The sequence below is a fragment of the Ranitomeya imitator genome, chromosome 2 (genome assembly GCF_032444005.1).
Source record: "Ranitomeya imitator isolate aRanImi1 chromosome 2, aRanImi1.pri, whole genome shotgun sequence".
Classification (NCBI taxonomy): Eukaryota; Metazoa; Chordata; class Amphibia; order Anura; family Dendrobatidae; genus Ranitomeya; species Ranitomeya imitator.
Window position 1 is genome coordinate 448,136,656 of NC_091283.1, and position 17,786 is coordinate 448,154,441.

The following is a 17,786-nucleotide window of genomic DNA, read 5'->3' on the forward strand; positions in this document are numbered from 1 at the left end:
GGTAATCCTAGACTCAGTCCAGGAACACACGTACCTCCCACATCACAAGCAGGAGTCATTCAAAAAAGAAATCCAGAAATTACAGAAGCAGAAGCGAACATCCGTAAGAAAGGCCATGCGGGTATTGGGCCTAATGACCTCTTGCATTTCCAGCGTCCAGTGGAGCCAATATCACTCAAGACCCCTACAGCAAGAAATCCTCTCACTTTGGGATGGCAGGGACGTAACCCTGGACAACAAAATACGATTATCCCTAGATACAAAAAGTTCACTGTCATGGTGGACCATAATAAAAAATCTCGAGAAAGGAAGGCCTTGGAAAACATCTCCATGTGTAAGCATCACTACAGATGCAAGTCACAGTGGCTGGGGAGCCCACATAGAAGAGAATTACACTCAGGGGACTTGGCCTGCATCAATACAAAACAGGTCCTCAAATTACAGAGAACTAAGGGCAGTCTGGGAGGCCTTAAAAACATTCCAGGGAAAGCTAAAAGACCAACACATCTGTGTCTTTTCAGACAACTCAACAACAGTTGCCTTTTTACTTCACCAAGGAGGTTCAAAACATCGTCACTTACAGGACCTATCAGACACAATATTCTCCTGGGCAGAACAGACAGTCAGATCAATAACGGCAGTTCACCTGAAGGGAACCAAAAACCAAGTAGCCGACTTCCTAAGCAGACAGAAAATGTCCCACAGAATGGTCCTTAAATGAGGAAATCTTCCTCCAAATAACCCAACGTTGGGGCTTCCCGGAAGTAGATCTATTCGCCTCAGGGAAGAACGCAAAGACAGAAAAATTCTTTTCACTAAACCCAGGAGACAGGCCATCAGGAATAGATGCACTGGCTCAGAACTGGGACATGAAGTTGGCTTACGCTTTTCCTCCATTGGCCCTAATACCGAGAGTATTGAGGAAGATTCAGGAGAGCCAAACATCAGTTATCTTGATAGCCCCTTACTGGCCCAAAAGGAGCTGGTTTCCTCTACTAAAGAAGATGTCCTGGGAGGATCCAATCCATCTACCAGCAGTACCGGACCTTTTGTCTCAAGGGCCCCTAGTCCATCAGGACCCGGGCCTACTACAGAAAACACCAAATAATATCCCTATTGTGGTCATGAAGGAGACCAAACACAATACCGAAAACAAGAACCTTCACAAAGAGACCAAAAAATAAAAAATGTATATAAACTTTATTAAGACTAGCATTAAAAACATGTAAGTGCTGGGACAGTGACCACTGGTACAGCAAAACACAGTGGGTCCCACATAAGAACCACCCTCACAAAAATGCAGTATGTCAAGCAAAATGACAAGTTAGATGTAGCCGTGAAATATATTATCATCAATGCCCATAGTATACATAAAAACATACAATTAAACAATTAATGCTAGTCTTAATAAAGTTTATATACATTTTTTATTTTTTGGTCTCTTTGTGAAGGTTCTTGTTTTCGGTATTGTGCCCGGGCCTACTACAGTTAACAGCGTGGATCCTGAAAAAGAGATCCTAAGATCAAAAGGCCTCTCGGAGCCAGTCATTGCTACTATTCAAAACAGTAGAAAACCGGTAACTACTGCCATATACAGAAAGATATGGAAAAAATTCTGCTCTCAGAGTACAGTTCCCGTATCGGTCTCTCACGGTCCAAATATTCCAAAAATTCTAGACATTCTCCAGTCGGGGTTTAATAAAGGACTAAAGGTACTGTCACACTAGACGATATCGCTAGCGATCCGTGACGTTGCAGCGTCCTCGCTAGCGATATCGTCCAGTGTGACAGGCAGCAGCGATCAGGCCCCTGCTGGGAGATCGCTGGTCGGGGAAGAAAGTCCAGAACTTTATTTCGTCGCTGGACTCCCCGTAGACATCGCTGAATCGGCGTGTGTGACACCGATTCAGCGATGTCTTCACTGGTAACCAGGGTAAACATCGGGTAACTAAGCGCAGGGCCGCGCTTAGTAACCCGATGTTTACCCTGGTTACGAGCGTAAAAAAACAAACAGTACATACTTACATTCAGCTGTCTGTCCCTTGCCGTCTGGTTCCTGCACTGACTGCTGGCCGTAAAGTGAAAGCAGAGCACAGCCACAGCGGTGAGTCACCGCTGTATGACTCACCGCTGTGCTGTGCTTTCACTTTCACTTTACGGCCAGCAGTCAGTGCAGGAACCAGACGGCAAGGGACAGACAGCTGAATGTAAGTATGTACTGTTTGTTTTTTTACGCTGGTAACCAGGGTAAACATCGGGTTACTAAGCGCGGCCCTGCGCTTAGTTACCCGATGTTTACCCTGGTTACCGGGGACCTCGGGATCGTTGGTCGCTGGAGAGCTGTCTGTGTGACAGCTCTCCAGCGACCAAACAGCGACGCTGCAGCGATCCGGATCGTTGTCGGTATCGCTGCAGCGTCGCTAAGTGTGACGGTACCTTTAGGCCTAGTACACTGAAGGGACAGATCTCAGCCCTCAGTTCCTTCTATGACTTCCAGCTAGCCTCCCATCCATGGATAGTGAGGTTCGTCAAGGCCATTCAGAGACTAAAGGTACCGTCACATTAAGCGACGCTGCAGCGATATAGGCAACGATGTCGATCGCTGCAGCGTCACTGTTTCGTCGCTGTGTGGTTGCTGAAGAGCTGTCACAGACAGCTCTCCAGCGACCAACGATGCCGAAGTCCCCTGGTAACCAGAGTAAACATCGGGTTACTAAGCGCAGGGCCGCGCTTAGTAACCCGATGTTTACCCTGGTTACCATTGTAAATGTAAAAAAAAACAAACAGTACATACTTGCATTCCGGTGTCTGTCCCCCGGCGTCAGCTTCCCTGCACCGTGTCAGCGCCGGCCGGCCGTAAAGCAGAGCGGTGATGTCACCGCTGTGCTTTACGGCCGGCCGGCACTCACAGTCAGTGCGGGAAGCTGACCAAGGGTCTTTTCAACATTGCAACCCCCGGAAATGGAACCTAGCAGCCTGGTTGCTAAAACCCAGGTCCTAAATGCAGGGGGACTATCGGATGCAGTGATTTTTACCTTACAAAGATCCAGGAAACCTGTTACGAATGCAATCTAGAGTAAGGTGTGGAAAACCTTCTCCACCTTTTGTCTTCCTAGTACTCCTGATCCTCTCCATCCAAATATTAAAAAAATACTAGATTTTCTTCAGCGCGGATTAGAGTTAGGGCTTAAACCTAGCACATTGAAAGTTCAAGTCTCTGCTCTCAGTGCTGTTTTCGATCAGGAGCTGGCCAATCATCGTTGGATCAGAAGATTTATGGTATCAGCTCTCAGGTTGCAACTTGAGAAACAACCCGTTGTTCCCTCTTGGGATCTAAACCTGGTCCTAAGGGGTCTCACTCAAGCACCGTTTGATCCCCTGTCCGTTTGCTCTCCTCAATTTGTCGCACAAAGCTGCCTTTCTAGTAGCAATAACCACTGCAAGACGCGTAGGGGAGCTTCAATCCCTTTCAGTAAAAGAACCCTACTTGACAATAACAGACGACTCCATAACCCTCCGTCTGGATCCTTTTTTTTTTCTACCTAAAGTGGTGTCTGATTTTCGCCGATCTTAAAATATTATCCTCCTCTCCTTCTGTCAGAATCCGGCAAACTCTAAGGAAGAGGAATTCCATACTCATGATGTTAGACGTATCATCATACACTACCTTGAACAGACTAACTCTTTCAGAATTGACCAAAAGCTGTTTATCCATATGTCCGGTCAGAAAAAAGGGAAGAAGGTGGCAAAAAGCACCATCTCTAGCTGGATTAAGAGGGCTATACAAGAATCTTATCTAGCCCAAAATTTAACACCGCCAATTGGAATGAGAGCTCACTCTACGAGATCTACGTCAACTTCATGGGCTGAACGAGCGGGCGCCTCCATCGAGCAGATCTGCAGGGCCGTGACTTGGTCTTCACCACATGCATTTACCAAACACTATAGATTGGACTTGTTGCCCAATCGGTATCTAGTCTTTGGCCGGGAAGTTCTCCAGGCTATTGTCCCCCCTAGTGCAGAATTGGTTGGTACTCCTCCTATGCTGTCGTGGAAGGTGACTAGAGAAAATAGAATTAGACTTACCGGTAATTTGGTTTCTAGGAACCTTCCACGACAGCGCTATTTCCCTCCCATTGGATTTATCCTGGCTTTATTAAGGTAGTTAGTGCTATGGTATCCGTTATAAGTCACTGGCAATTCGGAGGTAGGAGGGGCCTTTTAACCTCTTTGTGCTTCCTGTCCCCCATTAGGGAATGGAGACATCCTCCTATGCTGTCGTGGAATGTTCCTAGAAATCGAATTACCGGTAAGTCTAATTCTATTTTTTACATTTTATGCAATTAAAGCAATAGTCTCAAAGAACACATCAGTGAACTGGAATAACTCCTATGTGACAGCGCTCCATTCCGGTCCTTATATTCCTTCATATTCACAGACCAATAACTATCTCAGGTCTGTTGTTGCTCTGTAGAAAAAAATATGGTTAATTATCGTCTTCATGCAGATTATTTGGATGAAACCCATGAATCACCACTAGAAGATGCTGCAGCTGCAAACACCACGACCCTGATCTCTAATGAAGAAATTGGCTTTGTCCTAGAGCCTGTCGATGATTCAGGTACAGATTAGTGTGAATAAAAACGCATAAGCTGTCATGTCTACCATCGTTTACTATCCATGAAGAAGTACATTCTGAAATCGACCATGAATAATAAACACATGAGGAAACATTTTATTACGTTTTCTGGAGGATGAAATTTTCAACCGCTCTCTCCAATTTTCTAAAAAGTGGGTAAGAGGCAAACCACAGCCTGACAGATATACAATAATTTACGATAAAAATTAATGTAAATCATTGTGTAAAGGCCGCCATACACATAAGATAGCTGTCGACCAGCAATCATCTTGGACTGATTCCATTCACAGCAGTGCTAGTCTGGCCGATCGCTCTCTATGAGAGTGCCATCACCGACTCATCTCTGAGATACAAAACAATCGGCAGTCTGAAATCTGACCTGCCAGATTTCTATTCCTCCCAACAATAAATTGGATACTGGTGATTTCATCAGACATTAGTCTAATGTGTATAGGGGGCTTTAATTTCAGCCATACCAATTGGTGCCACACAGGAACTCAAGAGGTAAGGGAGCCACATCTAGCTTCCACCCATGCAAAAACTTCTGTATTCTTGAACTCCAAAAGCCGATATACGGTTTTTGCACAGAGACCCTCCTCTGTCTGTGTTTGACCATGGAATTACAGGTTGTGGCCCAAGATATGGGTAATTTATAGAGAAGTGACTGCCTCTTAATTAATTTGGGGCACTTACTCCAGTGGGCTTCACATAAAACACCAGTCATCGTAAATTCCCCCATAGGTGGGAATTTATTCTCCAATATATGCCAGATTATTGGTGTGGAAAAAAAAATCACAAATTTTGTGGCAAATGAACATTTACATAAGAAAACTAACTTTTTGTGTTTTCTTAGTAGTGGTAGGTACAAATTGTTGCGGCTAAGGCTACTTTCACACTTGCGTCGGTACGTGGCCGTCGCAAAGCGTCGATGCGACGGACGTTGTGCAGATTCGGCACAACGTGGGCAGCGGATGCAGTTTTTCAACGCATCCGCTGCCCATTCTAAGTCCCGGGGAGGAGGAGGCGTAGTTACGGCAGCGCATGCGCTGTAGGAAATGGTGGATCCAACGTACGAAAAAACATTACATTGAAAGTTTTTTCGTGACGACGGTCCGCCAAAACACGACGCATCCAGTGCACGACGGACGCGACGTATGGCCATACGTCGCGATCCGTCGGCAATACAAGTCTATGGGAAAAAAACGCATTCTGCGAGCACATTTGCAGGATGCGTTTTTTCCCAAAATGACGCATTGCGACGGACAGCAAACGACGCAAGTGTGAAAGTAGCCTAAGCTAGCGAAGGCAAATCTCTTGTGTCAACAGATTTACCCTAATTTATTCAACATTTTAGCATAAATTGTGGTGCATCTATGTAGGCATAGATTTATTCTGAAGCTAGAGTTGCTCCAAACTCATTGAAATGTGATTTATATTTGGCACAGTGTAGTTATCCACACTTAGAGCTGGCATGTGAAGCCCATTACTAAATTTCTACCATAATCTCTGTACTAGACATTATAAGGCTACATTCACAAGTTCAGTATTTGGTGAGTTTTCTACTTCAGTACGTGTAAGCTAAAACCAGGAGTGGAAAACCAGGAGTGGAACAATCAGAGGAAAAATATAATAGAAAAACGTCACCACTTCCGTATTTATCACCCACTCCTGGTTTTGGCTTACAAATACTAATGGAAAATACTGACCAAATGATCAGCATGTGAACATGGCTTTGGAGTAATAAGACTATATGAAATGTAAACAATCATGTTTGCACAGCTGTGACAGGAAAAATATAATTTACCTGACCACACATTTTACTTGAAATCACACTATTCATAGCGATCAAATGCTCATCTGATTTTTTCAGTAATGCAGTAAATTAAGAAACTAAATTAGGCCAAATGCTTTCTAAAGCGGCTACTTCATGTTTAAGTATTAGAAAAGAAGAAACGGAGGAAAAGGAAGCGCAAGTTAATGGTGGATGACTTAAAGGAGATCCCAAGCATTCGCATGCAGGAGCAGTTGAAGGATACATCTGACACAGTCACAACTTTGGAAGTTGCTCCCCCAACTCAGCATCTCATGGATTGGAAGCAGATGGGAGGCATGCAGTGGCTGCTGTCTCACCCCAGTCAGCCCATAATCAACACTGACTTGTTACTGGTAAGCAGCTTCCACTCCTAACTTTAGTTTTTTATTATTTATCATTGCTCCCACTATGGTCCTATGTTCAAATCTGGTCAAAATTAGTGGAGCATCTGCATGAAGATTGCCTGTTCCCTTGTGTTTGTGCCAAATTCTTCCAGGTTCCCCATTTTTCTCCCACACTGCAAAAACAGGCATATATAGGAATTGACCTCTACATGGTTCAGGTGGATTGTCAATAATTAAAAAAAGTCTATGATTCCGTCCCTTGTTTGCTGAAAATATTTTATTTTAGCAGCCACTTGTACAGACGTTTCGGTCAATGAAATGACCTTCTTCAGTATGCTGCAATGAATTTAATATATAATCAATGTCCATGATACATAGTGACATAAAGTAATGAAACTAATACAAATACATTGTGCACTTAAAGTGAGGGATGGGTAAAGGAAAAAGTGAAAAAAAGAAAGAGTACTGAAATAAATAGATCATACCTTGCTGCTTATGAAAGAACGTATATGTGTGGCTCTAATCGAGAAAAGGTCCTACTTTGGATCCTGATGAGAATGATAATATGCCATTGTAAGGATAAGAGATTTTGTGAGGTATGTATTAACCCCTTTCTGCCATTGGACGTCCTATTCCGTCCATGTGGGGTGAGCCCTACTTCCCAAGGACGGAATAGTACGTCCAGCGCGATCGGCCACGGTCACGGGGGGAGCGTGGCCGATCGCGGCCGGGTGTCAGCTGCCTATCGCAGCTGACATCCGGCGCTATGTGCCAGGAGTGGTCACGGATCGCCCCCGGCACATTAACCCCCCCCGGCACACCGCGATCAAACATGATCGCGGTGTGCCGGCAATACAGGGAAGCATGGCACAGGGAGGGGGCTCCCTGCGGACTTCCCTGAGACCCCCGCAGCAACGCGATGTGATCGCGTTGCTGCGAGGGTCTCCTTACCTCCCTCCCTGCTCCAGGCCCGGATCCAAGATGGCCGCGGTATCCGGGTCCTGCAGGGAGGGAGGTGCCTGCTCAGAGCAAGCGCTTGGTAAGACTGCAGCGCTGTAAGTCAGATCGGTGATCTGACAGAGTGCTGTGCAAATTGTCAGATCACCGATCTGTGATGTCCCCCCTTCCCCTGGGACAAAGTAAAAAAGTTTAACAAAAAAAATTTCCACACGTGTAAAAAAAATAATAAAATAAATACAAAAAAAAAATCCTAAATAATGAAAAAAAATGTTATTCCCATAAATACATTTCTTTATCTAAATAAAAAAACAAACAATAAAAGTACACATATTTAGTATCGCCGCGTCCGTAACGACCCAACCTATAAAACTGTCCCACTAGTTAACCCCTTCAGTAAACACCGTAGGGGAAAAAAAAAACGAGGCAAAAAACAACGCTTTATTATCATACCGCCGAACAAAAAGTGGAATAACACACGATCAAAAAGACAGATATAAATAACCATGGTACCGCTGAAAGCGTAATCTTGTCCCGCAAAAAACGAGCCGCCATACAGCATCAGCAAAAAAATAAAAAAGTTATAGTCCTGAGAATAAAGCGATGCAAAAATAATTATTTTTTCTATAAAATAGTTTTTATCGTATAAAAGCGCCAAAACATAAAAAATGATATAAATGAGGTATCGCTGTAATCGTACTGACCCAAAGAATAAAACTGCTTTATCAATTTTACCAAACGCGGAACGGTATAAACGCCTCCCCCCAAAAGAAATTCATGAATAGCTGTTTTTTGGTCATTCTGCCTCACAAAAATCGGAATAAAAAGCGATCAAAAAATGTCACATGCCAGAAAATGTTACCAATAAAAACGTCAACTCGTCCCGCAAAAACCAAAACCTCACATGACTCTGTGGACCAAAATATGGAAAAATTATAGCTCTCAAAATGTGGTAACGCAAGAAAAAAATTTTTGCAATAAAAAGCGTCTTTCAGTGTGTGACGGCTGCCAATCATAAAAATCCGCTAAATAACCTGCTATAAAAGTAAATCAAACCCCCCTTCATCACCCCCTTAGGTAGGGAAAAATTAAAAAAATGTATTTATTTCCATTTTCCCATTAGGGTTGGGGTTAGGGTTGGGGCTAGGGTTAATGCTACAGTTAGGGTTGGGGCTAAAGTTAAGGTTAGGGTTGGGGCTAAAGTTAGGGTTAGGGTTTGGATTACATTTACGGTTGGGATTAGGGTTAGGGGTGTGTCTGGGTTAGAGGTGTGGTTAGGGTTACCATTGGGATTAGGGTTAGGGGTGTGTTTGGATTAGGCTTTCAGTTATAATTGGGGGGTTTCCACTGGTTAGGCACATCAGGGGCTCTCCAAACGCGACATGTCGTCCGATCTCAATTCCAGCCAATTCTGCGTTGAAAAAGTAAAACAGTTCTCCTTCCCTTCCGAGCTCTCCCGTGTGCCCAAACAGGGGTTTACCCCAACATATGGGGTATCAGCATACTCAGGACAAATTGGACAACAACTTTTGGGGTCCAATTTCTCCTGTTGCCCTTGGGAAAATACAAAACTGGGGGCTAAAAAATTATTTTTTGTGGGAAAAAAATATTTTTTATTTGCGCGGCTCTGCGTTATAAACTGTAGTGAAACACTTGGGGGTTCAAAGTTCTCACAACATATCTAGATAAGTTCCTTGTGGGGTCTAGTTTCCAATATGGGGTCACTTGTGGGGGGTTTCTACTGTTTGGGTACATTAGGGGCTCTGCAAACGCAATGTGACGCCTGCAGACCATTCCACCTAAGTCTGCATTCCAAATGGCGCTCCTTCCCTTCCGAGCCCTCCCATGTGCCCAAACGGTGGTTTCCCCCACATATGTGGTATCAGCGTACTCAGGACTAATTGGACAACTACTTTCGGGATCCAATTTCTCCTGTTACCCTCGGGAAAATACAAAACTGGGGGCTAAAAAATAATTTTTGTGGGAAAAAAATTTTGTTTTATTTTTACGGCTCTGCATTATAAACTTCTGTGAAGCCCTTGGTGGGTCAAAGTGCTCACCACACATCTAGATAAGTTCCTTAGGGGGTCTACTTTCCAAAATGGTGTCACTTGTGGGGGGTTTCAATGTTTAGGCACATCAGTGGCTCTCCAAACGCAACATGGCGTCCCATCTCAATTCCAGTCAATTTTGCATTGAAAAGTCAAACGGCGCTCCTTCCCTTCCGAGCTCTCACATGCGCCCAAACAGTGGTTTACAACTGAAAATAAGGGTGGTGGCGGGTGCACCACTTGAATATGAATCAATATATAATAAAATGACAGGGTGCTACATTAAGCATGGAGAGAGCAAATATGACCAAAGGAAAAAAGAGCCAATGCATATAAACGTGCACACCTGCTACCAAATATATGACAAAATATAGAATAAATTTTTCTACAAGCAAGGACACAATACAAATATAAAATCAATTAAAAACTATGCCAAAAACATGCACAACACCCCCATCTAACAGCCTATACAAAGGATGCAAAATCTGCAATAAACACGCTACATGTGTTGTGACAATGGACAAGGTGCTAACAAGGTTTATCAAATAATGCAAAATAAACCAACATAAATATTGCTACAAAAATAACCAGACCAAGCCCTGCACAAGATACACTGTAGGCGTCCCTATATGTGTCATAAATAATGACCAAGAAAAGGCATGTGGCGTGTATGTATATAAGATGAACCGATGGCCCTATAAGGGTGAGAGGAGGACTGCAAACAAAATAAATATCGCAGTGTGCGAACCTGCAAGTATACCCTGAAAACCACTAAAGATGGAAAGGAGAACTCAAACAAACCAGGTAATAAAGTGAATACAACCTGGAACCCGGTCACATAGCCGGCGTGGAAGTGTGGATCTCGGGGAAAGCAGGAGGAAGTATATAAGGTGCTTATGAATGAAAGCAGCAAAGGCGCAGGTCCAGAAGTAACCCGGGCACATCAGGGCAGAGATGTAGGGTGTGGGAAGATCCCACGCGTATCGCTGCTAAAGAGCAGCTTCGTCAGGGAGAGTAGATACCCATGGGTAAGTATCCGCTTTATATGCTAAGTATAATGAAAGAAAAATGATTACCGGTGTGCTGCGTCCATAGCAAAGGACCGGAAGTCAGCCAGGGAGGACAGCGCATGCGCAAATGCAAAGGAGAATCCAGCAAGTGAATACACTTGCGTGGACGGGGAAAGAAGGACCGCCGAGAATAGTACTGCAGCAGAGAGAGGGGAGCTGGCGCAGTTTGCGGCCACACAACCGGAAATAGGGCTGGACAAAGTAGGTGAATGGGGAAAGGGTGGCGCTACAGATCTGGACACATAGAATAAAAGCGAACTCCATATGAATAGAAACCTAAGGACAAACTGCATGATTGTTAGAGAATACGTGTGGCTGTTGAATGTAACCATAACAAACATATGAATGACAAAATATGTACATTAATTATACCCACAGAACATATATATATATATATATATATATATAAAGGGGTAATCCGAGACCCCGAAAGGGTAAAGATTATAAAGAAATAAATCTAAAAATAAGAGCAGATAAACATATATATATATATATAAGCCTTAAGGCAGAGTATCTTCAGAAACCTACATGAAGGTATACATAACCTACAAAAAAGTTTTGGTAGTTAAATTTCGTATATACATATTTATGTAATAAATAGGTACACACTATCCATTCTTGAAACCACATGTATAGTCCAAAGATGTTCCATAATGAAGGCCCAAAGGAAGGGAACCATAGCACATTGATCTAGATTCTAAAGTCTAGGCGATACGACGCTTCCCAGATAGTGCAAAGTCCAACACTGAGAGAAAAAACGGCACCAAAGATGACAAAATATTGTGCCCCCCCAAAAAAAATCTTGCCTTGGGAGAAGTCAGAGGTCTAGAGATGTCCCCAAAAAAAGGGACATTTGCTCCCTGGATAAATAAAAAAAAACCACCGCAACAATGGAGCAAGGTCCAGGGATCAAGAAACACCTATAATTGAAGTCGCGGAAGAACAGAGCCATAAAAAGTCAACCCAAGAATCCTGTATATAATAGTTCTTAATTTAATCCAGAAGGCGCCATGGAATTAAGGCGAAAGATCCAACGGGCTTCATGTTGGAGGCGGAGTCTACTTCGGTCACCACCTCTTTCATTACAGAAGATTTTCTGCAGGCCAAAAATTGAGGTGTTACTAGGATTGCCACCGTGGTTCTTGAGGAAGTGAAGTGTAAACTGGTTTACTCCCACATATGGGGTATCAGCGTACTCAGGACAAATTGTACAACAACTTTTGGGGTCCAATTTCTTCTCTTACCCTTGGGAAAATAAAAAATTGGGGGCGAAAAGATAATTTTTGTGAAAAAAAAAAAAACAATTTTTTATTTTTACAGATCTGCATTATAAACTTCTGTGAAGCACTTGGTTGGTCAAAGTGCTCACCACACCTCTAGATAAGTTCCTTAGGGTATCTACTTTCCAAAATGGTGTCACTTGTGGGGGGGATTTCAATGTTTAGGCACATCAGTGGCTCTCCAAACGCAACATGGCATCCCATCTCAATTCCAGTCAATTTTGCATTGAAAAGTCAAATGGCGCTCCTTCGCTTCCGAGCTCTGTCATGCGCCCAAACAATGGTTTACCCCCACATGTGGGGTATCTGCGTACTCAGGACAAATTGTACAACAACGTTTGGGGTCCATTTTCTCCTTTTACCCTTGGTAAAATAAAACAAATCGGAGCTGAAGTAATTTTTTTGTGAAAGAAAGTTAAATGTTCATTTTTATTTAAACATTCCAAAAATTCCTGTGAAACACCTGAAGGGTTAATAAACTTCTTGAATGTGGTTTTGAGCACCTTGAGGGGTGCAGTTTTTAGAATGGTGTCACACTTGGGTATTTGCTATCATATAGACCCCTCACAATGACTTCAAATGAGATGTGGTGTTGTAAAAATGAGAAATTGCTGGTCAACTTTTAACCCTTATAACTCCCTAACAAAAAAAAATTTTGGTTCCAAAATTGTGCTGATGTTAAGTAGACATGTGGGAAATGTTATTTATTAAGTATTTTGTGTGACATATCTCTGTGATTTAATTGCATAAAAATTCAAAGTTGGAAAATTGCGAAATTTTCAAAATTTTCGCCAAATTTCCGTTTTTTTCACAAATAAACGCAGGTAATATCAAAGAAATTTTACCACTATCATGAAGTACAATATGTCACGAGAAAACAATGTCAGAATCACCGGGATCCGTTGAAGCGTTCCAGAGTTATAACCTCATAAAGGGACAGTGGTCAGACTTGTAAAAATTGGCCGGGTCCATAACGTGCAAACCACCCTTGGGGGTAAAGGGGTTAAAATAGAGGGCAAAAAAATGAGGGAAAAGGGGGGAACTGACCTATAAGGTAGTATGAATAAGGATATTATGCAAAAATCCTATATAGATCTCCGGAAGGTAGCTTGTGGAGTGATATCCTTCACATACTATTCAGTCAGAGAGATAAATCTATATATAAAAGTTTAGAGTGTGTTAGGAAATGCCATACATAGTGATAATAATAAAGATGAAACTCGTACACACCCCATGTAATCTTATTAAGTATTCAGACCCGTATAGTGGACTTGTCCCTGTTTGGGTGTAGGAAAGCATATTGTAATGCATTTAATCATATGGTAAAAATCCCCTTAATTAGTAACCAGATTCCATACATGTCTCTTACCCGGGGTAGGCTGTGTGAGTGTCCGGATAGAACGCGGTGTCCGCCGCTTGTTCTGGAGTGAACTCAGGTGATAACCGCACATGTTTATATGTGTTGGGGGAGGGACAAGCCCGCCAGCCGCGAACCGGAAGTGTGTCACCGGAAGTGACCTAGCGATGGTGCCGGTATTATTCTGTGCGTTCCAGGGAGGACAGGAACTGGTATGGTGGAGCGTTCCACCCCTGTGTGGTATGGGTGTCACTACTAGACCCATACTATCATGTATGTTGCCATGGGGACAAGAATTAGTATGGTGGGACGTTCCACCGCTGTGCATCTTGGATAACATAGCTCAATGGCTATGTAATGTGTTAAGGAGGTATTTAACCAGTGAAAGGATATTTTAATAAATATAAAAAACAAATTACTTGTAAAGAGAAAAAGAAAAAAAGAAAGGGATAAGGGAAATAAGGAAATGGGACTAATGTAGTGAAGGGAATCCAGGAGGAAGGAGGATCAAGGAGTGAGAATTTGCGTGACGTCAATTCAATATAGGTGACTCTGTAAAACAAAGCATTGTATCAATACAGGTATATACAACATTTTTGATTCATATCACATATCAGATTCATATTATTATCTCGTAAATCAAATTAGATCTAGGGGAATATATTCACATGAAGGAAAATAGGTCATACTCCCTTTTAAGTCCCCTGGGGGATATAGTTTCCAATTCATGTATCCAGAAAGCTTCCCTTCTCTTGAGGGTCTGGATACGATTGCCCCCCTCGTCTAGGTAGTGGGATATGTTCAATTACCTGGAACTTCAATTGGGGTATGGAGTGTCCTGCGTTAATAAAGTGATGGGGTAACGGAAGTAACATGTTCTTACATCTAATCGTAGATTTATGTTTACTAATGCGATCTCTGATGGATTGTGAAGTTTCTCCAATGTAGAGGAGACCGCAAGGACATTTAATGGAATAAACTATATGTGAGGTGTCGCAGGTGCTATAGTCCTTGATCTTGTATTGTTTTCCTGAATGTGGATGATATCCGGCGCCCGCTGTCAGGAGATGAGCGGGAGCAGTGGATGAAGCAGGAGGAAGAGAGGTGAGTATTGGATTTATTTTTTTGGGGGGTGCATTATGTTATAGAGCAGCGGTTCTCAACCTGGGGGTCGCGACCCCGAGGGGGGTCGAACGACCAAACCACAGGGGTCGCCACCTCTCTCACCTCCCCATCCACCTTCCCAGTGGCGTAGGAAGGGGGGTGCGGGGGGGGCGGGCTGCCCCGGGCGGCACACTGCGGGGGGCGGGTCGGCCGGCGCTGCAGAAGGAGGAGAAGAAAAAAAACCGTGGGCCCTTTAAGTCTTCGGGCGCCCGCCCCCTTCCCCCGGTGCCAGCGCTAATATTCACCTCTCCTGGTTCCTGCGGCTGCGCGGTAGCTGCAGCCAGCGTCTTCAGCGCCCTCTGACTCTGCGACGTCTCAGGGCAGAGGGTGCGATGACGTCATCACTGCGCGCTCTGCCTCTCTGTCCTGAGCGTTGCAGAGCCGGAGAGACGCTGACTGCACCGGACCTGCACTGGGAACGGGAGAGGTGAGGATTTTACTTTTTTTTTTTTTTTTTTCTTTATGTCTGTCTGGGGGCAATGCTGGAGACCCTGGGGCAGATTTCTGGACAGACTGGGGCAGATTTCTGGACAGACTGGGGCAGATTTCTGGACAGACTGGGCAATGCTGGACACTGGGGCAGATTTCTGGACAGACTGGGGCAGATTTCTGGACACACTGGGCAATGCTGGACACTGGGGCAGATTTCTGGACACTGGGGCAATACTGGACACTGGGGCAGATTGCTGGACACGCTGGGGCAATGCTGGACACGGGCAGATTGCTGGACACACTGGCGGCAATGCTGGACACACTGGGGCAATGCTGGAAACACTGGGGCAGATTGCTGGGCACACTGGGGCAGATTGCTGGGCACACTGGGGGCAGAGTGCTGGACACACTGGGCAATGCTGGAGACCCTGGGGCAGATTTCTGGACAGACTGGGGCAGATTTCTGGACAGACTGGGGCAGATTTCTGGACAGACTGGGCAATGCTGGACACTGGGGCAGATTTCTGGACAGACTGGGGCAGATTTCTGGACACTGGGGCAGATTTCTGGACAGACTGGGGCAGATTTCTGGACACACTGGGCAATGCTGGACACTGGGGCAGATTTCTGGACAGACTGGGGCAGATTTCTGGACAGACGGGCAGATTTCTGGACACACTGGGCAATGCTGGACACTGGGGCAGATTTCTGGACAGACTGGGGCAGATTTCTGGACACACTGGGCAATGCTGGACACTGGGGCAGATTTCTGGACAGACTGGGGCAGATTTCTGGACAGACGGGCAGATTTCTGGCCACACTGGGCAATGCTGGACACTGGGGCAGATTTCTGGACACTGGGGCAATGCTGGACACTGGGGCAGATTGCTGGACACGCTGGGGCAATGCTGGACACAGGGGCAGATTGCTGGACACACTGGCGGCAATGCTGGACACACTGGGGCAATGCTGGACACACTGGGGCAATGCTGGACACACTGGGGCAATGCTGGACACACTGGGGCAATGCTGGACACACTGGGGCAGATTGCTGGGCACACTGGGGGCAGAGTGCTGGACACACTGGGCAATGCTGGAGACCCTGGGGCAGATTTCTGGACACACTGGGCAATGCTGGAGACCCTGGGACAGATTTCTGGACACTGGGGCAATGCTGGACACTGGGGCAGATTTCTGGACAGACTGGGGCAGATTTCTGGACACACTGGGCAATGCTGGACACTGGGGCAGATTTCTGGACACTGGGGCAATGCTGGACACTGGGGCAATTTGCTGGACACGCTGGGGCAATGCTGGACACTGGGGCAGATTGCTGGACACACTGGCGGCAATGCTGGACACACTGGGACAATGCTGGACACACTGGGACAATGCTGGACACACTGGGGCAATGCTGGAGACCCTGGGACAGATTTCTGGACACTGGGGCAGATTTCTGGACACACTGGGCAATGCTGGACACTGGGGCAGATTTCTGGACACGCTGGGGCAATGCTGGACACTGGGGCAGATTGCTGGACACACTGGCGGCAATGCTGGACACACTGGGACAATGCTGGACACACTGGGGCAATGCTGGACACACTGGGACAATGCTGGACACACTGGGGCAATGCTAGACACACTGGGGCAATGCTGGACACACTGGGGCAGATTGCTGGACACACTGGGGGTAATATGCTGGACACACTGGGGCAGATTGCTGGACAACCTGGGGGTAATATGCTGGACACACTGGGGCAGATTGCTGGACACACTGGGGCAGATTGCTGGACACACTGGGGCAGATTGCTGGACACACTGGGGGCAGGACTTGAGGCATGGGCAGAATGTAGATACGGGGCATGATTGGAGACACGGGGCAGAATGAAAGACATGGAGCAGGATGGAGACTGATGGGGCAGGATGGGGAGATCATATGGGGTAGAATGGATACTCATGAGGGCAGGATGCGAGAACATATGGCTGGAGCCAGGAATGAGATAAACGGGGCCAGGGTGGGGAATATTATTACCATAGGGGCTAATTAAGGGATAGTATTACTGCAGTGATGTATTTATTTTATTTTTTGAGTATACTGTTTTAAATGGGGGGCGGTCCTGTTACTGTGCAGAGTGACACTATATCGCCTTTTTTTCTTCGTGGTGTAATGTAGAAGTTGTTAAAAATTAAGTAATGTGTTCTACAAGCGGAGCTCGAGATAACTGTGTTATTTCCTGCAGAAACGAGTCCTGGCTAGAAGAAATGATGGCGGTCTGTGCTGGATGAAAGATGAAGGACTTCACCTAGAGACGTCACTGGTGAGTCAGTGTTACCTATACACTGACACTATACACTGTATACTATATAGAGGTCCTGTGTATAATGTCACCAGTGATCTCTGTATTACCTCTCTACACAGACACTGCATACTAAGTACAGATCTCCTGTGTATAATGGCACTTATGGTGATAGTATTGTGTTTTTTTTTTATTACTGATCAGTATTGTAGTATTCAGTCACTATGTGGTGATAATATGTGGTCTGGAAATGGTGTTGTGGTATTTGTCCCTTGTATGTGCTATTTGGTCACCAAGTGGTGGTAATATGTGATCTGGTCATGGTGAGGCGGTATTTGTCCCTTGTATATAGTATTATTTGGTCCCTATGTGGTCTGGT

General features: G+C 45.0%; 1 protein-coding gene across 1 annotated transcript in view; it reads left to right on the forward strand.

Annotated features, from left to right (window-relative positions):
• The window catches only part of RAD21L1 (RAD21 cohesin complex component like 1), a 106,015-nt gene that overhangs the window by 43,158 nt on the left and 45,071 nt on the right, over positions 1 to 17,786 (forward strand). Inside the window, exons 8-9 of the mRNA XM_069751049.1 lie at positions 4,508 to 4,621; positions 6,576 to 6,805. Of these exons, the coding sequence (XP_069607150.1) occupies positions 4,508 to 4,621; positions 6,576 to 6,805 (344 nt within the window). The remainder of the gene's footprint in view (positions 1 to 4,507; positions 4,622 to 6,575; positions 6,806 to 17,786) is intronic.